The sequence below is a fragment of the Rutilus rutilus genome (genome assembly GCF_951802725.1).
Source record: "Rutilus rutilus genome assembly, chromosome: 5".
NCBI lineage: Eukaryota > Metazoa > Chordata > Actinopteri > Cypriniformes > Leuciscidae > Rutilus > Rutilus rutilus.
In genome coordinates, this window is record NC_140213.1 from 489,659 (window position 1) to 513,647 (window position 23,989).

Sequence of the window (23,989 nt, forward strand, 5' to 3'; positions counted from 1 at the left end):
GAGAAAAAAACCTTACATAAGCTTTCAGCAAACTGGAATGAAGCACTTCAATGAGGAAAGATGTTTTAATGACAGATACAAGATCAACATTGTTCATCATCAGAACGAATGGGTGGCTGGATAGAAAATACTGATGCACATTCCCATGTGAATTTTATAGAAATGAATAGAGCTAGTGGTTTACAAACTATTGAAGCTACAGCCAACTTCAAAGCCATTGGTCCTACAGTAAAAGCACCATCTCTGCTGGGAGTTAGTCTGGGTTTAGTTTAATCTGAGCACTCCATTAGTATCAGTATCAATTCTATTAAAATGTGCATGGCTTATAAACAGTAGGCTGTAGTAATTCTTAAGACTGCAGGCTGACAGTCGGTCACAACCAAGAGTACAGCGAACCGGCCAATCAGAGGTCAGATTGGGAGTGAAGGGATTGGTCCTCTAAAGCGTCTCTCTCTTCACTACTTTCCGTTCTTCACATTAAACATCCTCTCCTGAAACAAACAGGAAAAAAATTATGTTGCTTAAGCTGAGGCCCACATCACCTGAATAACATGTAAACATTCATGTTTAATACGGTTCCTCATCAATGGGTTGAAAAATCTCATAATATAACCAGATAACAGACTGCCAACAGTCATGAAAGCATTCACAAACACAAACATGCATTATTTCTGTATTCTGCAAATGTTGCTACTTTAAAGATGACAAACAGAAACACTCCCAGACTCAAATAAAGGAAAACCGTGGAGAAAGCGGATGAAAGTGTGTTTTTTGCACCTTGATCATGGCCTCCAGTTTAACGGCGTCGGCAGCAAACTTGCGGATCCCGTCAGAGAGTTTCTCCACGGCCATTCGGTCCTCGTTGTGGAGCCAGCGGAAACTCTTCTCATCCAGGTGGATCTTCTCCAGATCACAGTCCTTCGCTGAAAACAAGATCAGGCTCGATCAACACGCATGTGTTCATGTGCGTGTGTGTGTGTGTGTGTGTGCGTGTACCTCCCTGTGGCGTGAGGGAACACTTGACTGCGCTGCGCTGCTGTGTCTGTGTCTGTGTGTGTGTGTACCTCCCTGTGGCGTGAGGGAACACCTGACTGCGCTGCGCTGCTGTGTCTGTGTGTGTGTGTGTGTGTACCTCCCTGTGGCGTGAGGGAACACTTGACTGCGCTGCGCTGCTGTGTCTGTGTGTGTGTGTACCTCCCTGTGGCGTGAGGGAACACCTGACTGCGCTGCGCTGCTGTGTCTGTGTGCGTGTGTGCGTGTACCTCCCTGTGGCGTGAGGGAACACCTGACTGCGCTGCGCTGCTGTGTCTGTGTGCGTGTGTGTGTGTACCTCCCTGTGGCGTGAGGGAACACCTGACTGCGCTGCGCTGCTGTGTCTGTGTGTGTGTGTACCTCCCTGTGGCGTGAGGGAACACCTGACTGCGCTGCGCTGCTGTGTCTGTGTCTGTGTGTGCGTGTACCTCCCTGTGGCGTGAGGGAACACTTGACTGCGCTGCGCTGCTGTGTCTGTGTCTGTGTGTGCGTGTACCTCCCTGTGGCGTGAGGGAACACCTGACTGCGCTGCGCTGCTGTGTCTGTGTGCGTGTGTGCGTGTACCTCCCTGTGGCGTGAGGGAACACCTGACTGCGCTGCGCTGCTGTGTCTGTGTGCGTGTGTGTGTGTACCTCCCTGTGGCGTGAGGGAACACCTGACTGCGCTGCGCTGCTGTGTCTGTGTGTGCGTGTACCTCCCTGTGGCGTGAGGGAACACCTGACTGCGCTGCGCTGCTGTGTCTGTGTCTGTGTGTGCGTGTACCTCCCTGTGGCGTGAGGGAACACTTGACTGCGCTGCGCTGCTGTGTCTGTGTGTGTGTGTACCTCCCTGTGGTGTGAGGGAACACTTGACTGCGCTGCGCTGCTGTGTCTGTGTCTGTGTGTGCGTGTACCTCCCTGTGGCGTGAGGGAACACCTGACTGCGCTGCGCTGCTGTGTCTGTGTCTGTGTGTGCGTGTACCTCCCTGTGGCGTGAGGGAACACTTGACTGCGCTGCGCTGCTGTGTCTGTGTGTGCGTGTACCTCCCTGTGGCGTGAGGGAACACCTGACTGCGCTGCGCTGCTGTGTCTGTGTCTGTGTGTGCGTGTACCTCCCTGTGGCGTGAGGGAACACCTGACTGCGCTGCGCTGCTGTGTCTGTGTGTGCGTGTACCTCCCTGTGGCGTGAGGGAACACCTGACTGCGCTGCGCTGCTGTGTCTGTGTCTGTGTGTGCGTGTACCTCCCTGTGGCGTGAGGGAACACTTGACTGCGCTGCGCTGCTGTGTCTGTGTCTGTGTGTGCGTGTACCTCCCTGTGGCGTGAGGGAACACCTGACTGCGCTGCGCTGCTGTGTCTGTGTCTGTGTGTGCGTGTACCTCCCTGTGGCGTGAGGGAACACTTGACTGCGCTGCGCTGCTGTGTCTGTGTGTGCGTGTACCTCCCTGTGGCGTGAGGGAACACCTGACTGCGCTGCGCTGCTGTGTCTGTGTCTGTGTGTGCGTGTACCTCCCTGTGGCGTGAGGGAACACCTGACTGCGCTGCGCTGCTGTGTCTGTGTGCGTGTGTGTGTGTACCTCCCTGTGGCGTGAGGGAACACCTGACTGCGCTGCGCTGCTGTGTCTGTGTGTGCGTGTACCTCCCTGTGGCGTGAGGGAACACCTGACTGCGCTGCGCTGCTGTGTCTGTGTCTGTGTGTGCGTGTACCTCCCTGTGGCGTGAGGGAACACTTGACTGCGCTGCGCTGCTGTGTCTGTGTGTGCGTGTACCTCCCTGTGGTGTGAGGGAACACTTGACTGCGCTGCGCTGCTGTGTCTGTGTGTGCGTGTACCTCCCTGTGGCGTGAGGGAACACCTGACTGCGCTGCGCTGCTGTGTCTGTGTGTGTGTGTACCTCCCTGTGGTGTGAGGGAACACTTGACTGCGCTGCGCTGCTGTGTCTGTGTGTGCGTGTACCTCCCTGTGGCGTGAGGGAACACCTGACTGCGCTGCGCTGCTGTGTCTGTGTGTGTGTGTACCTCCCTGTGGTGTGAGGGAACACTTGACTGCGCTGCGCTGCTGTGTCTGTGTGTGTGTGTACCTCCCTGTGGTGTGAGGGAACACTTGACTGCGCTGCGCTGCTGTGTCTGTGTCTGTGTGTGCGTGTACCTCCCTGTGGCGTGAGGGAACACCTGACTGCGCTGCGCTGCTGTGTCTGTGTGTGCGTGTACCTCCCTGTGGCGTGAGGGAACACTTGACTGCGCTGCGCTGCTGTGTCTGTGTCTGTGTGTGTGTGTACCTCCCTGTGGCGTGAGGGAACACTTGACTGCGCTGCGCTGCTGTGTCTGTGTCTGTGTGTGCGTGTACCTCCCTGTGGCGTGAGGGAACACTTGACTGCGCTGCGCTGCTGTGTCTGTGTGCGTGTGTGTGTGTACCTCCCTGTGGCGTGAGGGAACACTTGACTGCGCTGCGCTGCTGTGTCTGTGTCTGTGTGTGCGTGTACCTCCCTGTGGCGTGAGGGAACACTTGACTGCGCTGCGCTGCTGTGTCTGTGTGCGTGTGTGTGTGTACCTCCTAGGGGTGGGCGGTACACCGGTGTCATAGTCATCACCGGTGTGACATTGCGCCACGACATGGATTTTCTAATACCGTCAATACCGTAATAAATCAATTATGTTCCTTGAACGGCTGCATTTACATCAATAATATCTAATTCTAAATAATAGGGCTGACTTCTAATAGTCGAGGATTCGACGATTCGATTCGGAGAGGTCTGATTCGACTATGAACCTCAAACCTTTGGTTTGAAATGTGCTGGGGACAGAGACGCATTCGCATTTTCAGAAGGGCTGGGTACATTTTTATTTATTTTTTCGCTTTCGCGCAGGTCATGTTTTGAAAGACGATGTCCTGTAGCTTACTAATGTAAATAAATAAAAATGTATTCAAAAATCTGCTTCACATTTTCAGCAGGGCTGCGGAGCGGCTGTGGGTTGACTCCACACGGTTCTCATGTGCGTTAAAAAGCTTTACGTGGTTTAATGTAAACAACGATTACCAAATTTCCCTCTCATATTGCTCCTCATAACCACTGAAAATGGTAAAAAAAAAAATCGAACCCGGAGTCCAATTATTATGGACGTTATCTGATATTAAGCGTTTCTGCTTCACATTTTCAGCAGGGCTGCGGAGCGGCTGTGAGTTGACTCCACGCGGTTCTCATGTGCGAGTTGACTCCACGCGGTTCTCATGTGCGTTAAAAAGCTTTACGTGGTTTAATGTACCTAAACAACGATCACCAAATTTCTCTCTCATATTGCTCCTCATGTTTATGAAATATTATAATATATGTGTGATATATGTGTTTTAGCTCTTTTGTTTGAAATGGAAAAAATCTAGCTGCTATCTAAAAAAAAAAAAAAAAAAAAAAAGGTTCGACTATCAATCGACTACGGCAAAATCTAACGAATCAGATTCGACTATGAAAATCCTTAGTCGAAAACAGCCCTAGTTATTACACTGCTAATTTTTGTTTTGTTGTACACTGTTAAGTAAGATCTTTAGGTTTTTTGCAAAATAAATGTTGAGAATGCATAATACTCTCCCATGTCTCTTTTTGATAAGGATACCTACCATTTACTTATTATATTATAAAAATATTAACTTTATTCACATACTAAAGAGAGACAGGACAGGCTACTCCTCCCAAAATGTACCAAAAAAAAGTTATACCGTGATATTATACCGTCACCGTTCAAAAGATGAAAAATACCGTGATATTAATTTTAGGTCATATCGCCCACCCCTAGTACCTCCCTGTGGCGTGAGGGAACACCTGACTGCGCTGCGCTGCTGTGTCTGTGTGCGTGTGTGTGTGTACCTCCCTGTGGCGTGAGGGAACACCTGACTGCGCTGCGCTGCTGTGTCTGTGTGCGTGTGTGTGTGTACCTCCCTGTGGCGTGAGGGAACACTTGACTGCGCTGCGCTGCTGTGTCTGTGTGTGTGTGTGCGTGTACCTCCCTGTGGCGTGAGGGAACACCTGACTGCGCTGCGCTGCTGTGTCTGTGTGCGTGTGTGTGTGTACCTCCCTGTGGCGTGAGGGAACACCTGACTGCGCTGCGCTGCTGTGTCTGTGTGCGTGTGTGTGTGTACCTCCCTGTGGCGTGAGGGAACACCTGACTGCGCTGCGCTGCTGTGTCTGTGTGCGTGTGTGTGTGTACCTCCCTGTGGCGTGAGGGAACACTTGACTGCGCTGCGCTGCTGTGTCTGTGTGTGTGTGTGCGTGTACCTCCCTGTGGCGTGAGGGAACACCTGACTGCGCTGCGCTGCTGTGTCTGTGTGCGTGTGTGTGTGTACCTCCCTGTGGCGTGAGGGAACACCTGACTGCGCTGCGCTGCTGTGTCTGTGTGCGTGTGTGTGTGTACCTCCCTGTGGCGTGAGGGAACACTTGACTGCGCTGCGCTGCTGTGTCTGTGTGTGTGTGTGCGTGTACCTCCCTGTGGCGTGAGGGAACACCTGACTGCGCTGCGCTGCTGTGTCTGTGTGCGTGTGTGTGTGTACCTCCCTGTGGCGTGAGGGAACACCTGACTGCGCTGCGCTGCTGTGTCTGTGTGCGTGTGTGTGTGTACCTCCCTGTGGCGTGAGGGAACACCTGACTGCGCTGCGCTGCTGTGTCTGTGTGCGTGTGTGCGTGTACCTCCCTGTGGCGTGAGGGAACACCTGACTGCGCTGCGCTGCTGTGTCTGTGTGCGTGTGTGCGTGTACCTCCCTGTGGCGTGAGGGAACACCTGACTGCGCTGCGCTGCTGTGTCTGTGTGCGTGTGTGCGTGTACCTCCCTGTGGCGTGAGGGAACACCTGACTGCGCTGCGCTGCTGTGTCTGTGTGCGTGTGTGTGTGTACCTCCCTGTGGCGTGAGGGAACACCTGACTGCGCTGCGCTGCTGTGTCTGTGTGCGTGTGTGTGTGTACCTCCCTGTGGCGTGAGGGAACACCTGACTGCGCTGCGCTGCTGTGTCTGTGTGCGTGTGTGCGTGTACCTCCCTGTGGCGTGAGGGAACACCTGACTGCGCTGCGCTGCTGTGTCTGTGTGCGTGTGTGTGTGTACCTCCCTGTGGCGTGAGGGAACACCTGACTGCGCTGCGCTGCTGTGTCTGTGTGCGTGTGTGTGTGTACCTCCCTGTGGTGTGAGGGAACACCTGACTGCGCTGCGCTGCTGTGTCTGTGTGCGTGTGTGTGTGTACCTCCCTGTGGCGTGAGGGAACACCTGACTGCGCTGCGCTGCTGTGTCTGTGTGCGTGTGTGTGTGTACCTCCCTGTGGCGTGAGGGAACACCTGACTGCGCTGCGCTGCTGTGTCTGTGTGCGTGTGTGTGTGTACCTCCCTGTGGTGTGAGGGAACACCTGACTGCGCTGCGCTGCTGTGTCTGTGTGCGTGTGTGTGTGTACCTCCCTGTGGCGTGAGGGAACACCTGACTGCGCTGCGCTGCTGTGTCTGTGTGTGTGTGTGCGTGTACCTCCCTGTGGCGTGAGGGAACACCTGACTGCGCTGCGCTGCTGTGTCTGTGTGCGTGTGTGTGTGTACCTCCCTGTGGCGTGAGGGAACACCTGACTGCGCTGCGCTGCTGTGTCTGTGTGCGTGTGTGTGTGTACCTCCCTGTGGCGTGAGGGAACACCTGACTGCGCTGCGCTTCTGTGTCTGTGTGCGTGTGTGCGTGTACCTCCCTGTGGTGTGAGGGAACACCTGACTGCGCTGCGCTGCTGTGTCTGTGTGTGTGTGTGCGTGTACCTCCCTGTGGCGTGAGGGAACACCTGACTGCGCTGCGCTTCTGTGTCTGTGTGCGTGTGTGTGTGTACCTCCCTGTGGTGTGAGGGAACACCTGACTGCGCTGCGCTGCTGTGTCTGTGTGCGTGTGTGTGTGTACCTCCCTGTGGCGTGAGGGAACACCTGACTGCGCTGCGCTGCTGTGTCTGTGTGCGTGTGTGTGTGTACCTCCCTGTGGCGTGAGGGAACACCTGACTGCGCTGCGCTTCTGTGTCTGTGTGCGTGTGTGTGTGTACCTCCCTGTGGTGTGAGGGAACACCTGACTGCGCTGCGCTTCTGTGTCTGTGTGCGTGTGTGCGTGTACCTCCCTGTGGTGTGAGGGAACACCTGACTGCGCTGCGCTGCTGTGTCTGTGTGTGTGTGTGCGTGTACCTCCCTGTGGCGTGAGGGAACACCTGACTGCGCTGCGCTTCTGTGTCTGTGTGCGTGTGTGTGTGTACCTCCCTGTGGTGTGAGGGAACACCTGACTGCGCTGCGCTGCTGTGTCTGTGTGCGTGTGTGTGTGCGTGCGCGTGTGTGTGCGTGCGCGTGCACCTCCCTAAGGCGTGAGGGAACACTTGACTGCGCTGCGCTTCTGTGTCTGTGTGCGTGTGTGTGTGCGTGCGCGTGTGTGTGCGTGCGCGTGCACCTCCCTAAGGCGTGAGGGAACACTTGACTGCGCTGCTGTGTCTGTGTCTGTGTGTGCGTGTGTGTGCGCGCTCACCTCCCTGTGGCGTGAGGGAACACCTGACTGCGCTGCGCTGCTGTGTCTGTGTGCGTGTGCGTGTGTGTGCGCGTGTGTGTGCGCGTGTGTGTGCGCGCTCACCTCCCTGTGGCGTGAGGGAACACCTGACTGCGCTGCGCTGCTGTGTCTGTATCTGTGTGCGTGTGTGTGTGCGCGTGTGTGTGCGCGCTCACCTCCCTGTGGCGTGAGGGAACACCTGACTACGCTGTGGTCTTGGCTCAGTTCACCCAGAAGCCCAGGAGAGATGGTGAGGAGATCACAGCCGGCGAGCGCCTTCACTTCCCCCGTGTTCCTGAAGGAGGCGCCCATCACCACCGTCCCGTAGTTGAACTTCTTATAGTAGTTGTAGATCTTGGTGACACTCAGCACACCTGAGAGAGAACAGAAGCACGGCCAGTGGAGTGAACAGGCACACACACATAGGACGCTACGCAGGAGTTTAGCAGACAGTCTTGAAACAGCGCAGAAACTTGGTCACATGCTGGACGCGTCTAAAGAACACACTTTATATGAGGAAATATCACAGCATCCATCGCTTTCTCAAATCTCTCCATTTTTGTGCTGTTAGTCCATTAACTCATTACAGTCATTAAGAGGTCCATCTGTCTGAGAGAGTCGGTCTGCGAGAGGTCAGTAGGTCGGTCTGAGAGAGGTCGGTCTGTGAGAGGTCGGTCTGAGAGGAGGTCGATCGGTCGGTCTGCAAGAGGTCGGTAGGTCTGTGAGAGGGTCGGTCTGAGAGGAGGTCGGTCGGTCTGTCTGTCTGTCTGTCTGAGAGAGGTCGGTCGGTGAGAGAAAGGTCGGTCGGTCTGTCTGTCTGAGAGGTCGGTCTGAGAGGTCGGTCTGAGAAAGGTCGGTTGGTGAGGAGGTCGGTCGGTCTGAGAGAGGGTCGGTCTGTCTGAGAGAGGGTCGGTCTGTCTGAGAGAGGGTCGGTCTGTCTGAGAGAGGGTCGGTCTGTCTGAGAGAGGGTCGGTCTGTCTGAGAGAGGGTCGGTCTGTCTGAGAGAGGGTCGGTCTGTCTGAGAGAGGGTCGGTCTGTCTGAGAGAGGGTCGGTCTGTCTGAGAGAGGGTCGGTCTGTCTGAGAGAGGGTCGGTCTGTCTGAGAGAGGGTCGGTCTGTCTGAGAGAGGGTCTGTCTGTCTGAGAGAGGGTCGGTCTGTCTGAGAGAGGGTCGGTCTGTCTGAGAGAGGGTCGGTCTGTCTGAGAGAGGGTCGGTCTGTCTGAGAGAGGGTCGGTCTGTCTGAGAGAGGGTCGGTCTGTCTGAGAGAGGGTCGGTCTGTCTGAGAGAGGGTCGGTCTGTCTGAGAGAGGGTCGGTCTGTCTGAGAGAGGGTCGGTCTGTCTGAGAGAGGGTCGGTCTGTCTGAGAGAGGGTCGGTCTGTCTGAGAGAGGGTCGGTCTGTCTGAGAGAGGGTCGGTCTGTCTGAGAGAGGGTCGGTCTGTCTGAGAGAGGGTCGGTCTGTCTGAGAGAGGGTCGGTCTGTCTGAGAGAGGGTCGGTCTGTCTGAGAGAGGGTCTGTCTGTCTGAGAGAGGGTCGGTCTGTCTGAGAGAGGGTCGGTCTGTCTGAGAGAGGGTCGGTCTGTCTGAGAGAGGGTCGGTCTGTCTGAGAGAGGGTCGGTCTGTCTGAGAGAGGGTCGGTCTGTCTGAGAGGAGGTCGGTCGGTCTGAGAGAGGTCGGTCGGTCTGAGAGAGGGTCGGTCTGTCTGAGAGAGGGTCGGTCTGTCTGAGAGAGGGTCGGTCTGTCTGAGAGAGGGTCGGTCTGTCTGAGAGAGGGTCGGTCTGTCTGAGAGAGGGTCGGTCTGTCTGAGAGAGGGTCGGTCTGTCTGAGAGAGGGTCGGTCTGTCTGAGAGAGGGTCTGTCTGTCTGAGAGAGGGTCGGTCTGTCTGAGAGAGGTCGGTCTGTCTGAGAGAGGGTCGGTCTGTCTGAGAGAGGGTCGGTCTGTCTGAGAGAGGGTCGGTCTGTCTGAGAGAGGGTCGGTCTGTCTGAGAGAGGGTCGGTCTGTCTGAGAGAGGGTCGGTCTGTCTGAGAGAGGGTCGGTCTGTCTGAGAGAGGGTCGGTCTGTCTGAGAGAGGGTCGGTCTGTCTGAGAGAGGGTCGGTCTGTCTGAGAGAGGGTCGGTCTGTCTGAGAGAGGGTCGGTCTGTCTGAGAGAGGGTCGGTCTGTCTGAGAGAGGGTCGGTCTGTCTGAGAGAGGGTCGGACAGGCGGTCCTCTCTCAGGTCTGTCTGAGAGAGGGTCGGTCTGTCTGAGAGAGGGTCGGTCTGTCTGAGAGAGGGTCGGTCTGTCTGAGAGAGGGTCGGTCTGTCTGAGAGAGGGTCGGTCTGTCTGAGAGAGGGTCGGTCTGTCTGAGAGAGGGTCGGTCTGTCTGAGAGAGGGTCGGTCTGTCTGAGAGAGGGTCGGTCTGTCTGAGAGAGGGTCGGTCTGTCTGAGAGAGGTCGGTCGGTCTGAGAGAGGTCGGTCGGTCTGAGAGAGGTCGGTCGGTCTGAGAGAGGGTCGGTCTGAGAGAGGGTCGGTCGGTCTGAGAGAGGGTCGGTCTGTCTGAGAGAGGGTCGGTCTGTCTGAGAGAGGGTCGGTCTGTCTGAGAGAGGGTCTGTCTGTCTGAGAGAGGGTCGGTCTGTCTGAGAGAGGTCGGTCTGTCTGAGAGGTCGGTCTGAGAGGAGGTCGGTCGGTCTGAGAGAGGGTCGGTCGGTCTGAGAGAGGTCGGTCGGTCTGAGAGAGGGTCGGTCTGAGAGGAGGTCGGTCGGTCTGAGAGGAGGTCGGTCGGTCTGAGAGAGGTCGGTCGGTCTGAGAGAGGGTCGGTCTGAGAGAGGGTCGGTCGGTCTGAGAGAGGGTCGGTCTGTCTGAGAGAGGGTCGGTCTGTCTGAGAGAGGGTCGGTCTGTCTGAGAGAGGGTCGGTCTGTCTGAGAGAGGGTCGGTCTGTCTGAGAGAGGGTCGGTCTGTCTGAGAGAGGGTCGGTCTGTCTGAGAGAGGGTCGGTCTGTCTGAGAGAGGGTCGGTCTGTCTGAGAGAGGGTCGGTCGGTCTGAGAGAGGGCGGTCGGGGTCTGAGAGAGGGCGGTCGGTCTGAGAGAGGGCGGTCGGTCTGAGAGAGGGTCGGTCGGTCTGAGAGAGGGCGGTCGGTCTGAGAGAGGGCGGTCGGGGTCTGAGAGAGGGCGGTCGGTCTGAGAGAGGGTCGGTCGGTCTGAGAGAGGTCGGTCGGTCTGAGAGAGGGTCGGTCTGTCTGAGAGAGGGTCGGTCGGTCTGAGAGAGGGTCGGTCTGTCTGAGAGAGGGTCGGTCGGTCTGAGAGAGGGCGGTCGGTCTGAGAGAGGGCGGTCGGTCTGAGAGAGGGTCGGTCTGTCTGAGAGAGGGTCTGTCTGTCTGAGAGAGGGTCGGTCGGTCTGAGAGAGGTCGGTCGGTCTGAGAGAGGGCGGTCGGGGTCTGAGAGAGGGCGGTCGGTCTGAGAGAGGGTCGGTCTGTCTGAGAGAGGGTCTGTCTGTCTGAGAGAGGGTCGGTCGGTCTGAGAGAGGGCGGTCGGGGTCTGAGAGAGGGTCGGTCGGTCTGAGAGAGGTCGGTCGGTCTGAGAGAGGTCGGTCGGTCTGAGAGAGGGTCGGTCTGTCTGAGAGAGGGTCGGTCGGTCTGAGAGAGGGTCGGTCTGTCTGAGAGAGGGTCGGTCGGTCTGAGAGAGGGTCGGTCGGTCTGAGAGAGGGCGGTCGGGGTCTGAGAGAGGTCGGTCGGTCTGAGAGAGGTCGGTCGGTCTGAGAGAGGTCGGTCGGTCTGAGAGAGGGCGGTCGGGGTCTGAGAGAGGTCGGTCGGTCTGAGAGAGGTCGGTCGGTCTGAGAGAGGTCGGTCGGTCTGAGAGAGGTCGGTCGGTCTGAGAGAGGTCGGTCGGGGTCAGAGAGAGGGCGGTCGGGGTCTGAGAGAGGTCGGTCGGGGTCTGAGAGAGGTCGGTCGGTCTGAGAGAGGTCGGTCGGTCTGAGAGAGGGCGGTCGGGGTCAGAGAGAGGTCGGTCGGGGTCTGAGAGAGGGCGGTCGGTCTGAGAGAGGTCGGTCGGTCTGAGAGAGGGCGGTCGGGGTCAGAGAGAGGGCGGTCGGGGTCTGAGAGAGGTCGGTCGGGGTCAGAGAGAGGGCGGTCGGGGTCTGAGAGAGGTCGGTCGGGGTCTGAGAGAGGTCGGTCGGTCTGAGAGAGGTCGGTCGGTCTGAGAGAGGGCGGTCGGGGTCAGAGAGAGGTCGGTCGGTCTGAGAGAGGGCGGTCGGGGTCTGAGAGAGGGCGGTCGGGGTCTGAGAGGAGGGCGGAGGATGCACGTATCAATCGGATTATGCCGGTTTGTGCTTTTTGCCCTGATATTTAGACATCAACAATACGAGATGCTGAATGTTTCTCTCTGAACTATTATCTGAGAACATACCTGGGTCTTCATGGGGCTCGTAGTTTTTTTGGTCTGTGTTTTCCTTGTACCAGTCCAGGATTCGTCCCACGAACGGGGAGATGAGTGTGACACGGGCCTCGGCACATGCCACTGCCTGGGCGAAGGAAAACAGCAGAGTCATGTTGCAATGGATCCCGTGTTTCTCCTCCAACTCCCTGACAAACAGTCAAACACACAGACGTCAGCGGACTCGCTCTCACCCCATTTATTAATAATACAGGTGCATTTGATGAATTAGCTTTCACACCATGTGTGCGGTCATCAAGACAACACACCAGAGCAACCGTGTGTAACACCATCATCTTAGATGCTGTAGTGAACACACTCACCGTCCGGCCTGAATGCCCTCCCACGTGGAGGAGAGTTTGATGAGAATGCGCTCTTTAGCGACTCCTGCCTCCTCGTAGAGAGAGATGAGCCTTCGGGCACGGGACACCATCGCCTCTTTATCAAAGGACAGCCTGGAAATCAAACATCACCTGCCATTAAGAAGCATCTTGTGACAAAAACACTATTAATTTTGTGCATTAAAATATCATTATATATATATATATATATATTATTATACATTATATACATATACACACACACTTTAACTAATGTTAATATTAGTTCATATTAGCGGCGCTAGTGTGTGCAGATCATGCGGCGGCGCTAGTGTGTGCAGATCATAGTGTGTGCAGATCATAGTGTGTGCAGATCATGTGAGGGCGCTAGTGTGTGCAGATCATAGTGTGTGCAGATCATAGTGTGTGCAGATCATGTGAGGGCGCTGGTGTGTGCAGATCATAGTGTGTGCAGATCATAGTGTGTGCAGATCATAGTGTGTGCAGATCATAGTGTGTGCAGATCATAGTGTGTGCAGATCATAGTGTGTGCAGATCATGCGGCGGCGCTGGTGTGTGCAGATCATAGTGTGTGCAGATCATAGTGTGTGCAGATCATAGTGTGTGCAGATCATGTGAGGGCGCTAGTGTGTGCAGATCATGTGAGGGCGCTAGTGTGTGCAGATCATAGTGTGTGCAGATCATGTGAGGGCGCTAGTGTGTGCAGATCATAGTGTGTGCAGATCATAGTGTGTGCAGATCATAGTGTGTGCAGATCATGTGAGGGCGCTAGTGTGTGCAGATCATAGTGTGTGTAGATCATAGTGTGTGTAGATCATGTGAGGGCGCTAGTGTGTGCAGATCATAGTGTGTGCAGATCATAGTGTGTGCAGATCATGTGAGGGCGCTAGTGTGTGCAGATCATAGTGTGTGTAGATCATAGTGTGTGTAGATCATGTGAGGGCGCTAGTGTGTGCAGATCATAGTGTGTGCAGATCATAGTGTGTGCAGATCATAGTGTGTGTAGATCATAGTGTGTGTAGATCATGTGAGGGCGCTAGTGTGTGCAGATCATAGTGTGTGCAGATCATAGTGTGTGCAGATCATGTGAGGGCGCTAGTGTGTGCAGATCATAGTGTGTGCAGATCATAGTGTGTGCAGATCATAGTGTGTGTAGATCATGTGAGGGCGCTAGTGTGTGCAGATCATAGTGTGTGCAGATCATAGTGTGTGCAGATCATAGTGTGTGCAGATCATAGTGTGTGTAGATCATGTGAGGGCGCTAGTGTGTGCAGATCATAGTGTGTGCAGATCATAGTGTGTGCAGATCATAGTGTGTGCAGATCATAGTGTGTGCAGATCATAGTGTGTGCAGATCATAGTGTGTGCAGATCATGTGAGGGCGCTAGTGTGTGCAGATCATAGTGTGTGCATATCATAGTGTGTGCAGATCATAGTGTGTGCAGATCATAGTGTGTGCAGATCATAGTGTGTGCAGATCATAGTGTGTGCAGATCATAGTGTGTGCAGATCATAGTGTGTGCAGATCATAGTGTGTGCAGATCATAGTGTGTGCAGATCATAGTGTGTGCAGATCATAGTGTGTGCAGATCATAGTGTGTGCAGATCATAGTGTGTGCAGATCATAGTGTGTGCAGATCATAGTGTGTGCAGATCATAGTGTGTGCAGATCATGCGGCGGCGCTGGTGTGTGCAGATCGTGTGAGGGCGCTAGTGTGCAGATCGTGTGGCGGCGCTAGTGCGTGCATGTGACAGCGCTAATGCAGATCGTGTGGCGGCGCTAGTGCAGATCGTGTGGCGGCGCTAGTGTGTGCAGATCAAGTGACGGCGCTAATGCAGATCGTGTGGCGGCGCTAATGCAGATCGTGTGGCGGCGCTAATGCGTGCATGTGACGGCGCTAATGTGTCCAGATCACGTGACGGCACTAATGCAGATCGTGTGGCGGCGCTAGTGCAGATCGCGTGGCGCCGCTAGTGCGTGCATGTGACGACGCTAATGCAGATCGTGTGGCGACGCTAATGCAGATCGTGTGGCGACGCTAATGCAGATCGTGTGGCGACGCTAATGCAGATCGTGTGGCGACGCTAATGCAGATCGTGTGGCGGCGCTAGTGCAGATCGTGTGACGTCCGACTCTTACCTGGCATCGACTTCAGTGGAGACGCGGCCTGGAACCTTCTTCAGGATTTCCAGACCAAAGCTTACAAACAGCTTGTCCATGGCATTGGTCACCTGCTCTTCCTCACTCCTGAAATTGTATAATGTATATTATATCTGTAAGAAACTATATAACATGTACACAACAGTCCCGTTTCTAGAACCCTTTCAACTCGGACGAAGCGAGCGCAGTGAATTCTGCCCACGGTCAGAGGAAAGGACAGGCATGTTCTCACCCGCCGTTAGCCATGGCGTGTTTCATGGCCTGGTCCACCAGGTGCTGGTAGCTGGGCATCTTAGCGGCGGCCAGAATGAGTGACGGGTTAGTCGTGGCATCCTGAGGCTTGTACTCCTCGATCGCTGCGAGGGGAAACATGACAGATTAAAGCAACAGTGGACCTGATCTCCTGTGCTCACATAAACAGCAGATGATATATTGACCAGACATTATTAGAAGCTGATATCTCTGTCTCTTAGGTCAATTAAAAGGAGTGCGATCACGGCTGGTGCAACAAAAGATTTCTGGTTCAAAACATTTACTGTTACATACAGCTTGACATCTTTTGACTAGTAACTGATATTGACTCATTGTTCAGCATCTTTGCCAACAAACTGTCAAGTTAAAATCTAGTTGTTCGGGTTTACGAAGCTTTGCCTAAACATAATCTGAGCCAATGAATAGGAGATGAGTAATAAAACACACACACATACAATAGGTGAATTCACACCGTAATCCTTTAGCGCATAATTACTGTGAGTTTTACTGTGTGAGATTTAACATGCGCTAGCCGAGACACACAGAGTGAGTGAGTGAGTGAGTGTCTGAGTGAGTGAGTGAGTGAGTGAGTGAGTGAGTGAGTGTCTGAGTGAGTGAGTGTCTGAGTGAGTGTCTGAGTGAGTGAGTGTCTGAGTGAGTGAGTGTCTGAGTGTCTGAGTGAGTGAGTGAGTGTCTGAGTGAGTGAGTGAGTGTCTGAGTGAGTGAGTGAGTGTCTGAGTGAGTGAGTGAGTGAGTGAGTGTCTGAGTGAGTGAGTGAGTGTCTGAGTGAGTGAGTGAGTGAGTGTCTGAGTGAGTGAGTGTCTGAGTGAGTGAGTGTCTGAGTGAGTGAGTGTCTGAGTGAGTGAGTGAGTGTCTGAGTGAGTGAGTGAGTGTCTGAGTGAGTGAGTGAGTGAGTGAGTGAGTGTCTGGGTGAGTGAGTGAGTGTCTGAGTGAGTGAGTGAGTGAGTGAGTGAGTGAGTGAGTGAGTGAGTGAGTGTCTGAGTGAGTGAGTGTCTGAGTGAGTGAGTGTCTGGGTGAGTGAGTGAGTGTCTGAGTGAGTGAGTGTCTGAGTGAGTGTCTGAGTGAGTGAGTGTCTGAGTGAGTGAGTGTCTGAGTGAGTGAGTGTCTGAGTGAGTGTCTGAGTGAGTGAGTGTCTGAGTGAGTGAGTGTCTGAGTGAGTGAGTGTCTGAGTGAGTGAGTGTCTGAGTGAGTGAGTGTCTGAGTGAGTGAGTGTCTGAGTGAGTGAGTGTCTGAGTGAGTGAGTGTCTGAGTGAGTGAGTGTCTGAGTGAGTGAGTGTCTGAGTGAGTGAGTGTCTGAGTGAGTGAGTGTCTGAGTGAGTGAGTGTCTGAGTGAGTGAGTGTCTGAGTGAGTGAGTGTCTGAGTGAGTGAGCGTCTGAGTGAGTGAGCGTCTGAGTGAGCGTCTGAGTGAGTGAGCGTCTGAGTGAGCGTCTGAGTGAGTGAGTGTCTGAGTGAGTGAGTGTCTGAGTGAGTGAGTGTCTGAGTGAGTGAGTGTCTGAGTGAGTGAGCGTCTGAGTGAGTGAGCGTCTGAGTGAGCGTCTGAGTGAGTGAGCGTCTGAGTGAGCGTCTGAGTGAGCGTCTGAGTGAGTGAGTGTCTGAGTGAGTGAGTGTCTGAGTGAGTGAGTGTCTGAGTGAGTGAGTGTCTGAGTGAGCGTCTGAGTGAGCGTCTGAGTGAGCGTCTGAGTGAGTGAGTGTCTGAGTGAGTGAGTGTCTGAGTGAGTGAGTGTCTGAGTGAGTGAGTGTCTGAGTGAGTGAGTGAGTGTCTGAGTGAGTGAGTGAGTGAGTGAGTGTCTGAGTGAGTGAGTGAGTGTCTGAGTGAGTGAGTGAGTGAGTGTCTGAGTGAGTGTCTGAGTGAGTGAGTGAGTGAGTTGAGTGTCTGAGTGAGTGAGTTGAGTGTCTGAGTGAGTGAGTTGAGTGTCTGAGTGAGTGAGTGAGTGAGTGAGTGAGTGAGTGAGTGAGTGAGTGAGTGAGTGAGTGAGTGAGTGAGTGAGTGAGTGAGTGAGTGAGTGAGTGAGTGAGTGAGTGAGTGAGTGAGTGAGTGAGTGTCTGAGTCTACTGTCGGGTCCAGATCTTACAATAAAAAGCCTGCACCGAAATTGCAACTGATTTACCTAAGAATCCACAGTGAATGAACAAACAAACAAATAAAAGACTTTCACATGGTTGAAAATAAATAAGCACATTCCCAGCATCAGGATCCTTTGGAAGGTAATGTTATTTCTAGTCCAGTGATCCTGAATCTCTCATCTCACTAACGAGCCGGTGGGCGGGGCCAAAGATGTGATGTAGAAGTGGGCGTCGATCTGATTCTGCAGAGGCGTCTCTAGTCGCACAATTATTACCTCATAATGTCATCAAATCCGGAAGGAGTCGTTTTCTGAGTTTCAATAAAAGCTGTTTTTGGTCTAATGAGGAAGTTTTGAGTTCTGAAACTAGATGTTTTTACAGTGCAATAACACAAATTTACATGTCAAAAGATAAAGGAAAAATACATTTCTCAATTCATGACACATTTAAGGCGAGATGCGGCAGGCAAAAACATCGGGTTTTTTCACTGGTCAATTTTGAGATTTTCGGATATTTGTCTTCAATAACGTGTTCTTTCGGAGTTGTGGTGAAAAAAAGTCCGAAATACACATTTAGGCCTTTATTTTACGACACTTTGTCTGTTTGCGTCTGTAGATTTCTCATAAATTCAACAAAAGTTGCCGTTGTAAATCCTTCCGCTGCTCCGTGATCGCTGTCTGCTCCCTGTCATCATACACACCGCTGGAAAGCTCTCTCTCTCCTGTACAATGCTGTCGGATCCAAATATGGTCATTTCCTTTTATCAGCAACCAATCGTGAAAGTAAAAGGGGGGGATTTAACTCTAAATGCGCAATCTCATTGGCTGATATAAATCTTTAAAGCCCGTTTTCTCAAAATGACTTTTCTCTCTTTCTCCAAGTCCGAAATCTCCACTTCAGTAGCACCGATATACACTAGGGGTGTAAATCGGACAGTTAATCACGATACGATACGATATCGATTCTCTCAGCCAGCGATACGATATTTGCCGATACCTCAAAAAAATTCTACGATACGATTATGATTCGATTCAGGGCTATATCAATCGATTAATCGATATTTAGATATTATGTGCCAAGTGTACACAACCAGTTACGTTGATTAACTCACACTAATACATGCAAAAATATATAACATGAAAGTTTAATTAAATTGCACACCCTCTTCCGGTTAAAAAAACAAAAAAAACATGATATATGAAAATGAACAAGAACAGAGTTATATATATATATATATCTTTTTTTTTTTTTGGCAAAAGCAGATAACTCCACATTTCATGTTTCAGAGTTAAACAAAGCCAAGTAATTGCTATGATACATAATAAAACACTTGGTTAATCTTTGTAACGTTAATCTTCTCAGCTGACATAGACGCCTGTCAAACTTTGTTGTTGTGATTTACGTACACGCAATACAGAGACAGGGTTCCTGCAGGTTTCAGTTAGTCAAATTTAAGACCTTTTTAAGACATTATAAGACCATAAAGATTGAAATTTAAGACCTACACGACGCATTGCCAAAAAAATATTCAAATCAGAGAATTCATTTTATTTCAATGAATTCAGTAACTGAAAAAGCATTAACTTAATTTACAGATAAAGCAATCACATTAGTAACCTTCCAGACCCAACAACGCGTGTCAGAGAAAAGAACAGAATCAGATATCATTTTTTTATAGAAAATTGTACTTTGCATATTATAGGCCTACTGTAAAAAACACATAATTAGTTGATTTTAGTTGATCATAGTTGATCATAACTAGAGATGAAATGGCATGAACATTTCATTTAATTATTATAGTGCCAAAAATTACCACTGTTATCACAGAATCCTGTTCAAAAAGTACTAATACTACACAATGAAATCAATTCACCAAGTTTTATGTCGAAAAAACAGCAAATAACAAATAAAATCAGCATCAATACACACTAACATAAACATTAAAATAATACGATTAAAAATGATAGCCAGATTTTAAAAGTGTCTTGCAACATGTGATATACTAACATGTACAAGTTCAAATAAAGTTGACAAAAAAGGTTTTTATAAGATAAACCTCACATATTTCAGACTTTAATTTATCTTTTTTGACTCATTCTTTTTATAAAAAATGATTTACTGACATTTACAATACAGTTTAGCTTATCTTTTATTATTAATAGTAAAATTCGGTCCGATTTTCCCGTGGCGTCTGTCGTTGCTATGCAACCATGCACTGCGCTCTCCACAATAACAAAACAGTTTTAGTGGCTAATGGATTTCCACCGCCGAAAAACACTTGCTGTAGCTCTGTTACAAGATTATTTACGGAGAAGAGAAAAACACCCGTAGTGTTTGGGTGCACCCGCATCCTTCATGTCTTTTTTCATGTCGCTGCGCCTGGAAAATAACGAGCGCGTCGCTTCAATTATAGAGATCGCTAAGACATGTGACCAAATGGGCGGCAACCTCTTCAGAACGCAAATAATTATGGGTATGTTTGGCCAGGCTGGCATAGCAGGCAAGTGTTCTGGCATGAAAATAATGAAAAATTAGTGTGAAAAACAGAATATAATCCTACAAAATGCAGGCATCTTGAACACTGCGTTCTTCCCTCCATGCAATGAAGTTTGGCGCCTTATGTTTGTGCCGCGGATTCCCAAAATGCTTTGCGTTCACCACTGGGAATACGTCATGATGACGTCACATTAGCAATCCTTATAAGCGCGCTCACCGCGCCGTCCGCGCGCCTACATTTTAATGAACTTGAGCTTGAAAAAGACGCGATATGTGACCTGCCTCTTGGCGAGCGACTTCGATACTTTTTTGCTACTTTGTAATAACTTTCTGCGGCCAGCGTTTCTGGAAATGAACGAGGGTAAAATCTTTAAGACCTGACTAAATGAAATTTAAGACCGCGGATGAAAATCTGGCTGTTTTTAAGACGTTTTAAGGCCTTAAATTTAAAGTTCAGAATTTAAGACTTTTTAAGACACCGCGGGAACCCTGAGAGAGCTTTTCCCTCACCACTGACGTGCTGTTTTAGCAAGATTCCGTGAAACAGTTTCAGCTTTTATTTCCCGAAGAAGATATCACGGGTTCATCAAGTTCGCTGAAATCCATCCTCGATCACTTTTAGTCAGCTTTGACGAAACTCCTCTCAGCTAGCGCGTCTTTTCAAAGTGACAAGCAAGCAGCCTTGTCACCTGACCTGAATACTGCGCACTGATTTGCTAATACAGACTACTGCTTGTTTCTGCTGTAAAACATGAACTCGCGATGCCTTGACAGTGGAAAACACCGGCTTTTGTTACAAAGGGTTCAGTCAATCTTGTCAGGCATCTATTTCAGCGGAGAAAAGTTACATGAGGATGGGGATGGTGTCAAAATAAAATATCGATATACGGTACCTTTATGTGTGGTATTGATGCATCGTATCGTTAGACGTTTGATCGATGCGTCGATCCATATCGATGTATTGTTACACCCCTAATATACACCAAACTTTCCAGTCTTGTACCTAGTTATATTATGAAGAAATTTACAGAGGGATTTTTAAATATATTATTCCTAGCCTGATTTATAGAACATTTTATTCCAAAAAACATGGCGAAAATCAATTAAGGCTATTGACAGTATATTCTGATTTACAGGATAACAAAAGTAGATATCCATAAATCCCTCTGCAATTTTTTCCCATCTAATATGTGAACACAATGAAAAAATCATTTTGAACCTGGCTTTATCCAATACTCAGATTTAGTTTTTTTTAAATATATGCAAATTAGCACATATTTAATTAGATAATACCTACATTTGCATATTTAAACATTAAATTACAGAAAACTTGTAATACATTTTTTTCTCATCTTAATGTAGGTAATCAACTGGGAAAGTTTCATGGTGATATCTGCTAGTTAAAAAGTTTACCCTATTCACCTGTGGTATCTCGCCTCACACCGTCCCTGTGTGTGTGTGTGTGTGTGTGTGTGTGTGTGTGTGTGTGTGTGTGTGTGTGTGTGTGTGTGTGTGTGTGTGTGTGTGTGTGTGTGTGTGTGTGTGTGTGTGTGTGTGTGTGTGTGTGTGTGTGTGTGTGTGTGTGTGTTCATCGTTTTCAGGATCAACTGCCTGATCATCATGACAATGCAGAAAGACACAAAGGGGAGTTTAATCCGATGCAGATTGTGTAAAAACAAACATTGAAATCAGTGATCGACAGTGTTGAGTTTCACAAGGCAGTCTTAGGCAACAGAATCTGATGCAAGTTCCAGCGACCCGACTCATCCAACACTGAACATTGTGGACTTCATCCCTGGTTCTGTGTCCTGGACGGTTACAGCGCCGCTCTGTCAGACTGGACTCGACTGGACACAATGGCCAACCAGTGGTGTTTAGGAATCAGTTCAACAGTGCTCAAAATGCTAGAGGGAAATGCTGGTATAGTCCGTTTTTAAACTGAAGTCTGTACTTTTGACTTTTCCAGTCCTCGTGACCCACTGCTCTGCACATTTTGTATGTCTCCCTTATTTAACACACCTGAACCAGATCATCAGCTCATTAGGAGAGACTCCATGAACTGAACTGAGTGTGTCAGATAAGAGAGACCTACAAAATGTGCAGAGCAGTGGGTCACGAGGACTGGAATTGGGAACCACTACACTTACACTACACTTACACTACACTTACACTACACTTACACTACGGCCATAAACATAGCCATTATGTTAAGACCGTGTCTTAAGAACTAGTATGAGCAACTAGTTAGGGGTAATCAGTCTTACTCTTCGGTGCTGTACTGTCAGAGAGTCGAGTCTGCCTGTCTAAAACGTCTAAATAAAACGTCTGTACAACAGTATGTGTGAAAATAAGGCTTTACATCAGTATTCGTGGGGTTTTGTGTCAAGTTAAATTTTTTTATTATAAGATTAAATACTTTCCTGTTTCAACCACTTTAACTGATCATTCCTGTTCTCATGTTTTTTGCAGAAATACAATCCTTCCTTCTAGCAAAAATATAAGGGCAGCCAAACAGATAAATATGAATTAAGCCACTCACGCTCACATGTAAAATGATTAATATTAATAAAGCTTGGGTAATTCGTCGGGTGACTAGCGCTCATTACTAAGATCTGCCTCTCGGCCAATCAGGTTAGCCGTCTCCGACAGCTTAATATTCATAAGATGAGGCGTGTCCGCCAGCACTTCCGGGTCTCCGACACCACACCAGTATTTTTCCGACCCAGTCGGTTTGGTTTATATTAAACTAATTACCGGGAGCGGGAGGAATCACGTTTTACACAGATCTGACTAACTGGTTCCTAATTACTCATGCATATATTGTTATCAATCAGTTCCGCTAACTGAATTCAATAGTCTGGAAAAACTGTAGCAAAAGTGCGAAAGCGCCAGTTCCTCAATGCAGATTAACTTTCCCTAGCAATCATTAACCAAAGACCGACCGAGCCTTTCTCTAGGCAGGAAAATGAGGAGAACGACATTGTAGTTTTCTGTGAACAGACAGCACGATCGTGGATGAGAGTGTTGATTAGTTCTGTCTGTCAACAGGTTCGAGGATTAATGAAGTAACGCACGAGCAGAAGTAAACTCACCCCAGATTAATTAACGGAAGGCTTACCGTTGAAGTCTCCGGTGTCTGCGACGACCACCGTGTATTTCTTGATCTGCTCGAGCGCAGACTCCATCTTTCTCCGTTTATCCGGTGACACAGACATGATGATCGAGAAACACCACCGAGAGCTTTTATACCGGCGCCGGACACACACACTCACACACAGACTCCGCTGCTGGTGACAGCGCATGCGCAGGAGAGCAGGGGCACGAGCCTGCGGGGGGGCGGGGCCACGGCACATGACGCCATTGCGTAAGAACCAACGATCGCAGGATTGAGTCACACTCCTCATCAAACATGTGTTTTGCAAGATCACAGTGACACACATCAGGATATTTTGAGCCTTAAATTGATATATAAATGCACTCATTAATACTGTTTTATTTGATTGTTCACTCTCAGAAACACTCTCAAATAAATTCCCTTCAAATTTATACATGTATCAACGCTGTCTGTACATTTGTGCTTATGTACTAGCCTATATTTTATAATTATATTCTAATATTTATTTTTTAGAACTGTGTTATTCTATCTCTGTTTTCATTTCACACCCAGCATTCATTGCTGTTTTTTAGGGGATTTGATTAATAAAATGACTTGACTACAACAGAAGTGAAGCCGATCTCCACGAAGAGCACTGAGGACTCTTACGGTCTAAACCCAGTCCTTCTGGCAGCAGAGATGTGGACTGAGAGACTGACGGGATCAGGACTGACCCGGTTCAGCTCACAGGGAATGTTCTGGAAAGGTTCTCTCAAAGTTACGTTCAAACGTTCTTCCAGTAACGTTTGTAGAACATTCGTTCAAAGTTATCTGGTCTTTAATAATGATAAGTATTTTAGCCTTTAGGTAAATGATTGTTGTTTTTATTTCTTATGCATATGTTGTGATTATTTTATGATTATTTTACTTTTTTTTTTTCTATATGAAGCACTTTAAAAGTTTAAATTACGGATTCGGATTTGGATTCGGACAGCCGTTGCATCGCCTCGTTATTGCAGTGCAATGTGGAATAGAATGAGTGCACTCAATAACGCTATGGTTTCGGACACCACTACAAATGGCTGTTCCCTCAACAGTGCGCTATTTAAGGGAAGAAGAAGAAGAAGATGATGATGATGATGATGATGATGATAAGAGTGTTCCCGGAGTGGCCACCAGAGGGAGACATCGACACTCTTGCTGAGATGAGAGAAGAGATGAGTTTGAATCGTCTCTGAAACAGCAGTTATTAAGGCAAACATCATTTCAGGCTCCTCTAATCGCCAATTTAAGTACGTTTATAACAATGTTATGTTGTTAATAAACAGTGAAAAGTTTACTAGAATATCGTGTTGACACCACTGATCTATAATATATATAAAAATGTCTATATAGATAAGTGATTTATAATATAGGTCTATAATAAATATCAGTGGTCGACATATGTACATCACGTGATTTCAACACCGTTACGTCATCATCGCCACGGCGACGTCAGACTGAAGAACTAATGCCTAGTTCACACTACACAACTTTAAACGTCGGCAGATCGCTGTGCTGTTTAGACTACATGACTTGCTCTGGAGTCTTGAAGTTGTTGTGGTGTTCACACAATGTGACACTACGTAAAT

At 49.9% G+C, this 23,989-nt stretch overlaps 1 protein-coding gene across 1 annotated transcript; it reads right to left on the minus strand.

Moving 5' to 3' along the window:
- Positions 1-46: 46 nt before the first annotated feature.
- Positions 47-22,573, minus strand: taldo1 (transaldolase 1). Its single transcript, XM_084410106.1, has 8 exons — positions 22,383-22,573; positions 14,663-14,786; positions 14,410-14,517; positions 12,252-12,383; positions 11,902-12,077; positions 7,705-7,902; positions 778-923; positions 47-491 (listed from the first exon to the last, which is right to left on the minus strand). Exons 1-8 carry the CDS (start codon positions 22,564-22,566, stop codon positions 459-461), a joined length of 1,101 nt encoding a protein of 366 aa, XP_084266232.1. The 5' UTR covers positions 22,567-22,573; the 3' UTR covers positions 47-458.
- Positions 22,574-23,989: the final 1,416 nt, after the last annotated feature.

Excerpts from the sequence above, each read along its gene's own strand:
- taldo1 (XM_084410106.1), bottom strand. The coding sequence starts at position 22,566 with ATGCGCTGTCACCAGCAGCGGAGTCTGTGTGTGAGTGTGTGTGTCCGG. Across the intron at positions 14,787-22,382 it reads AGACACCGGAGACTTCAACG|CGATCGAGGAGTACAAGCCT; the intron begins GTAAGCCTTCCG and ends TTCCCCTCGCAG. Across the intron at positions 492-777 it reads AACTGGAGGCCATGATCAAG|GAGAGGATGTTTAATGTGAA; the intron begins GTGCAAAAAACA and ends TGTTTGTTTCAG.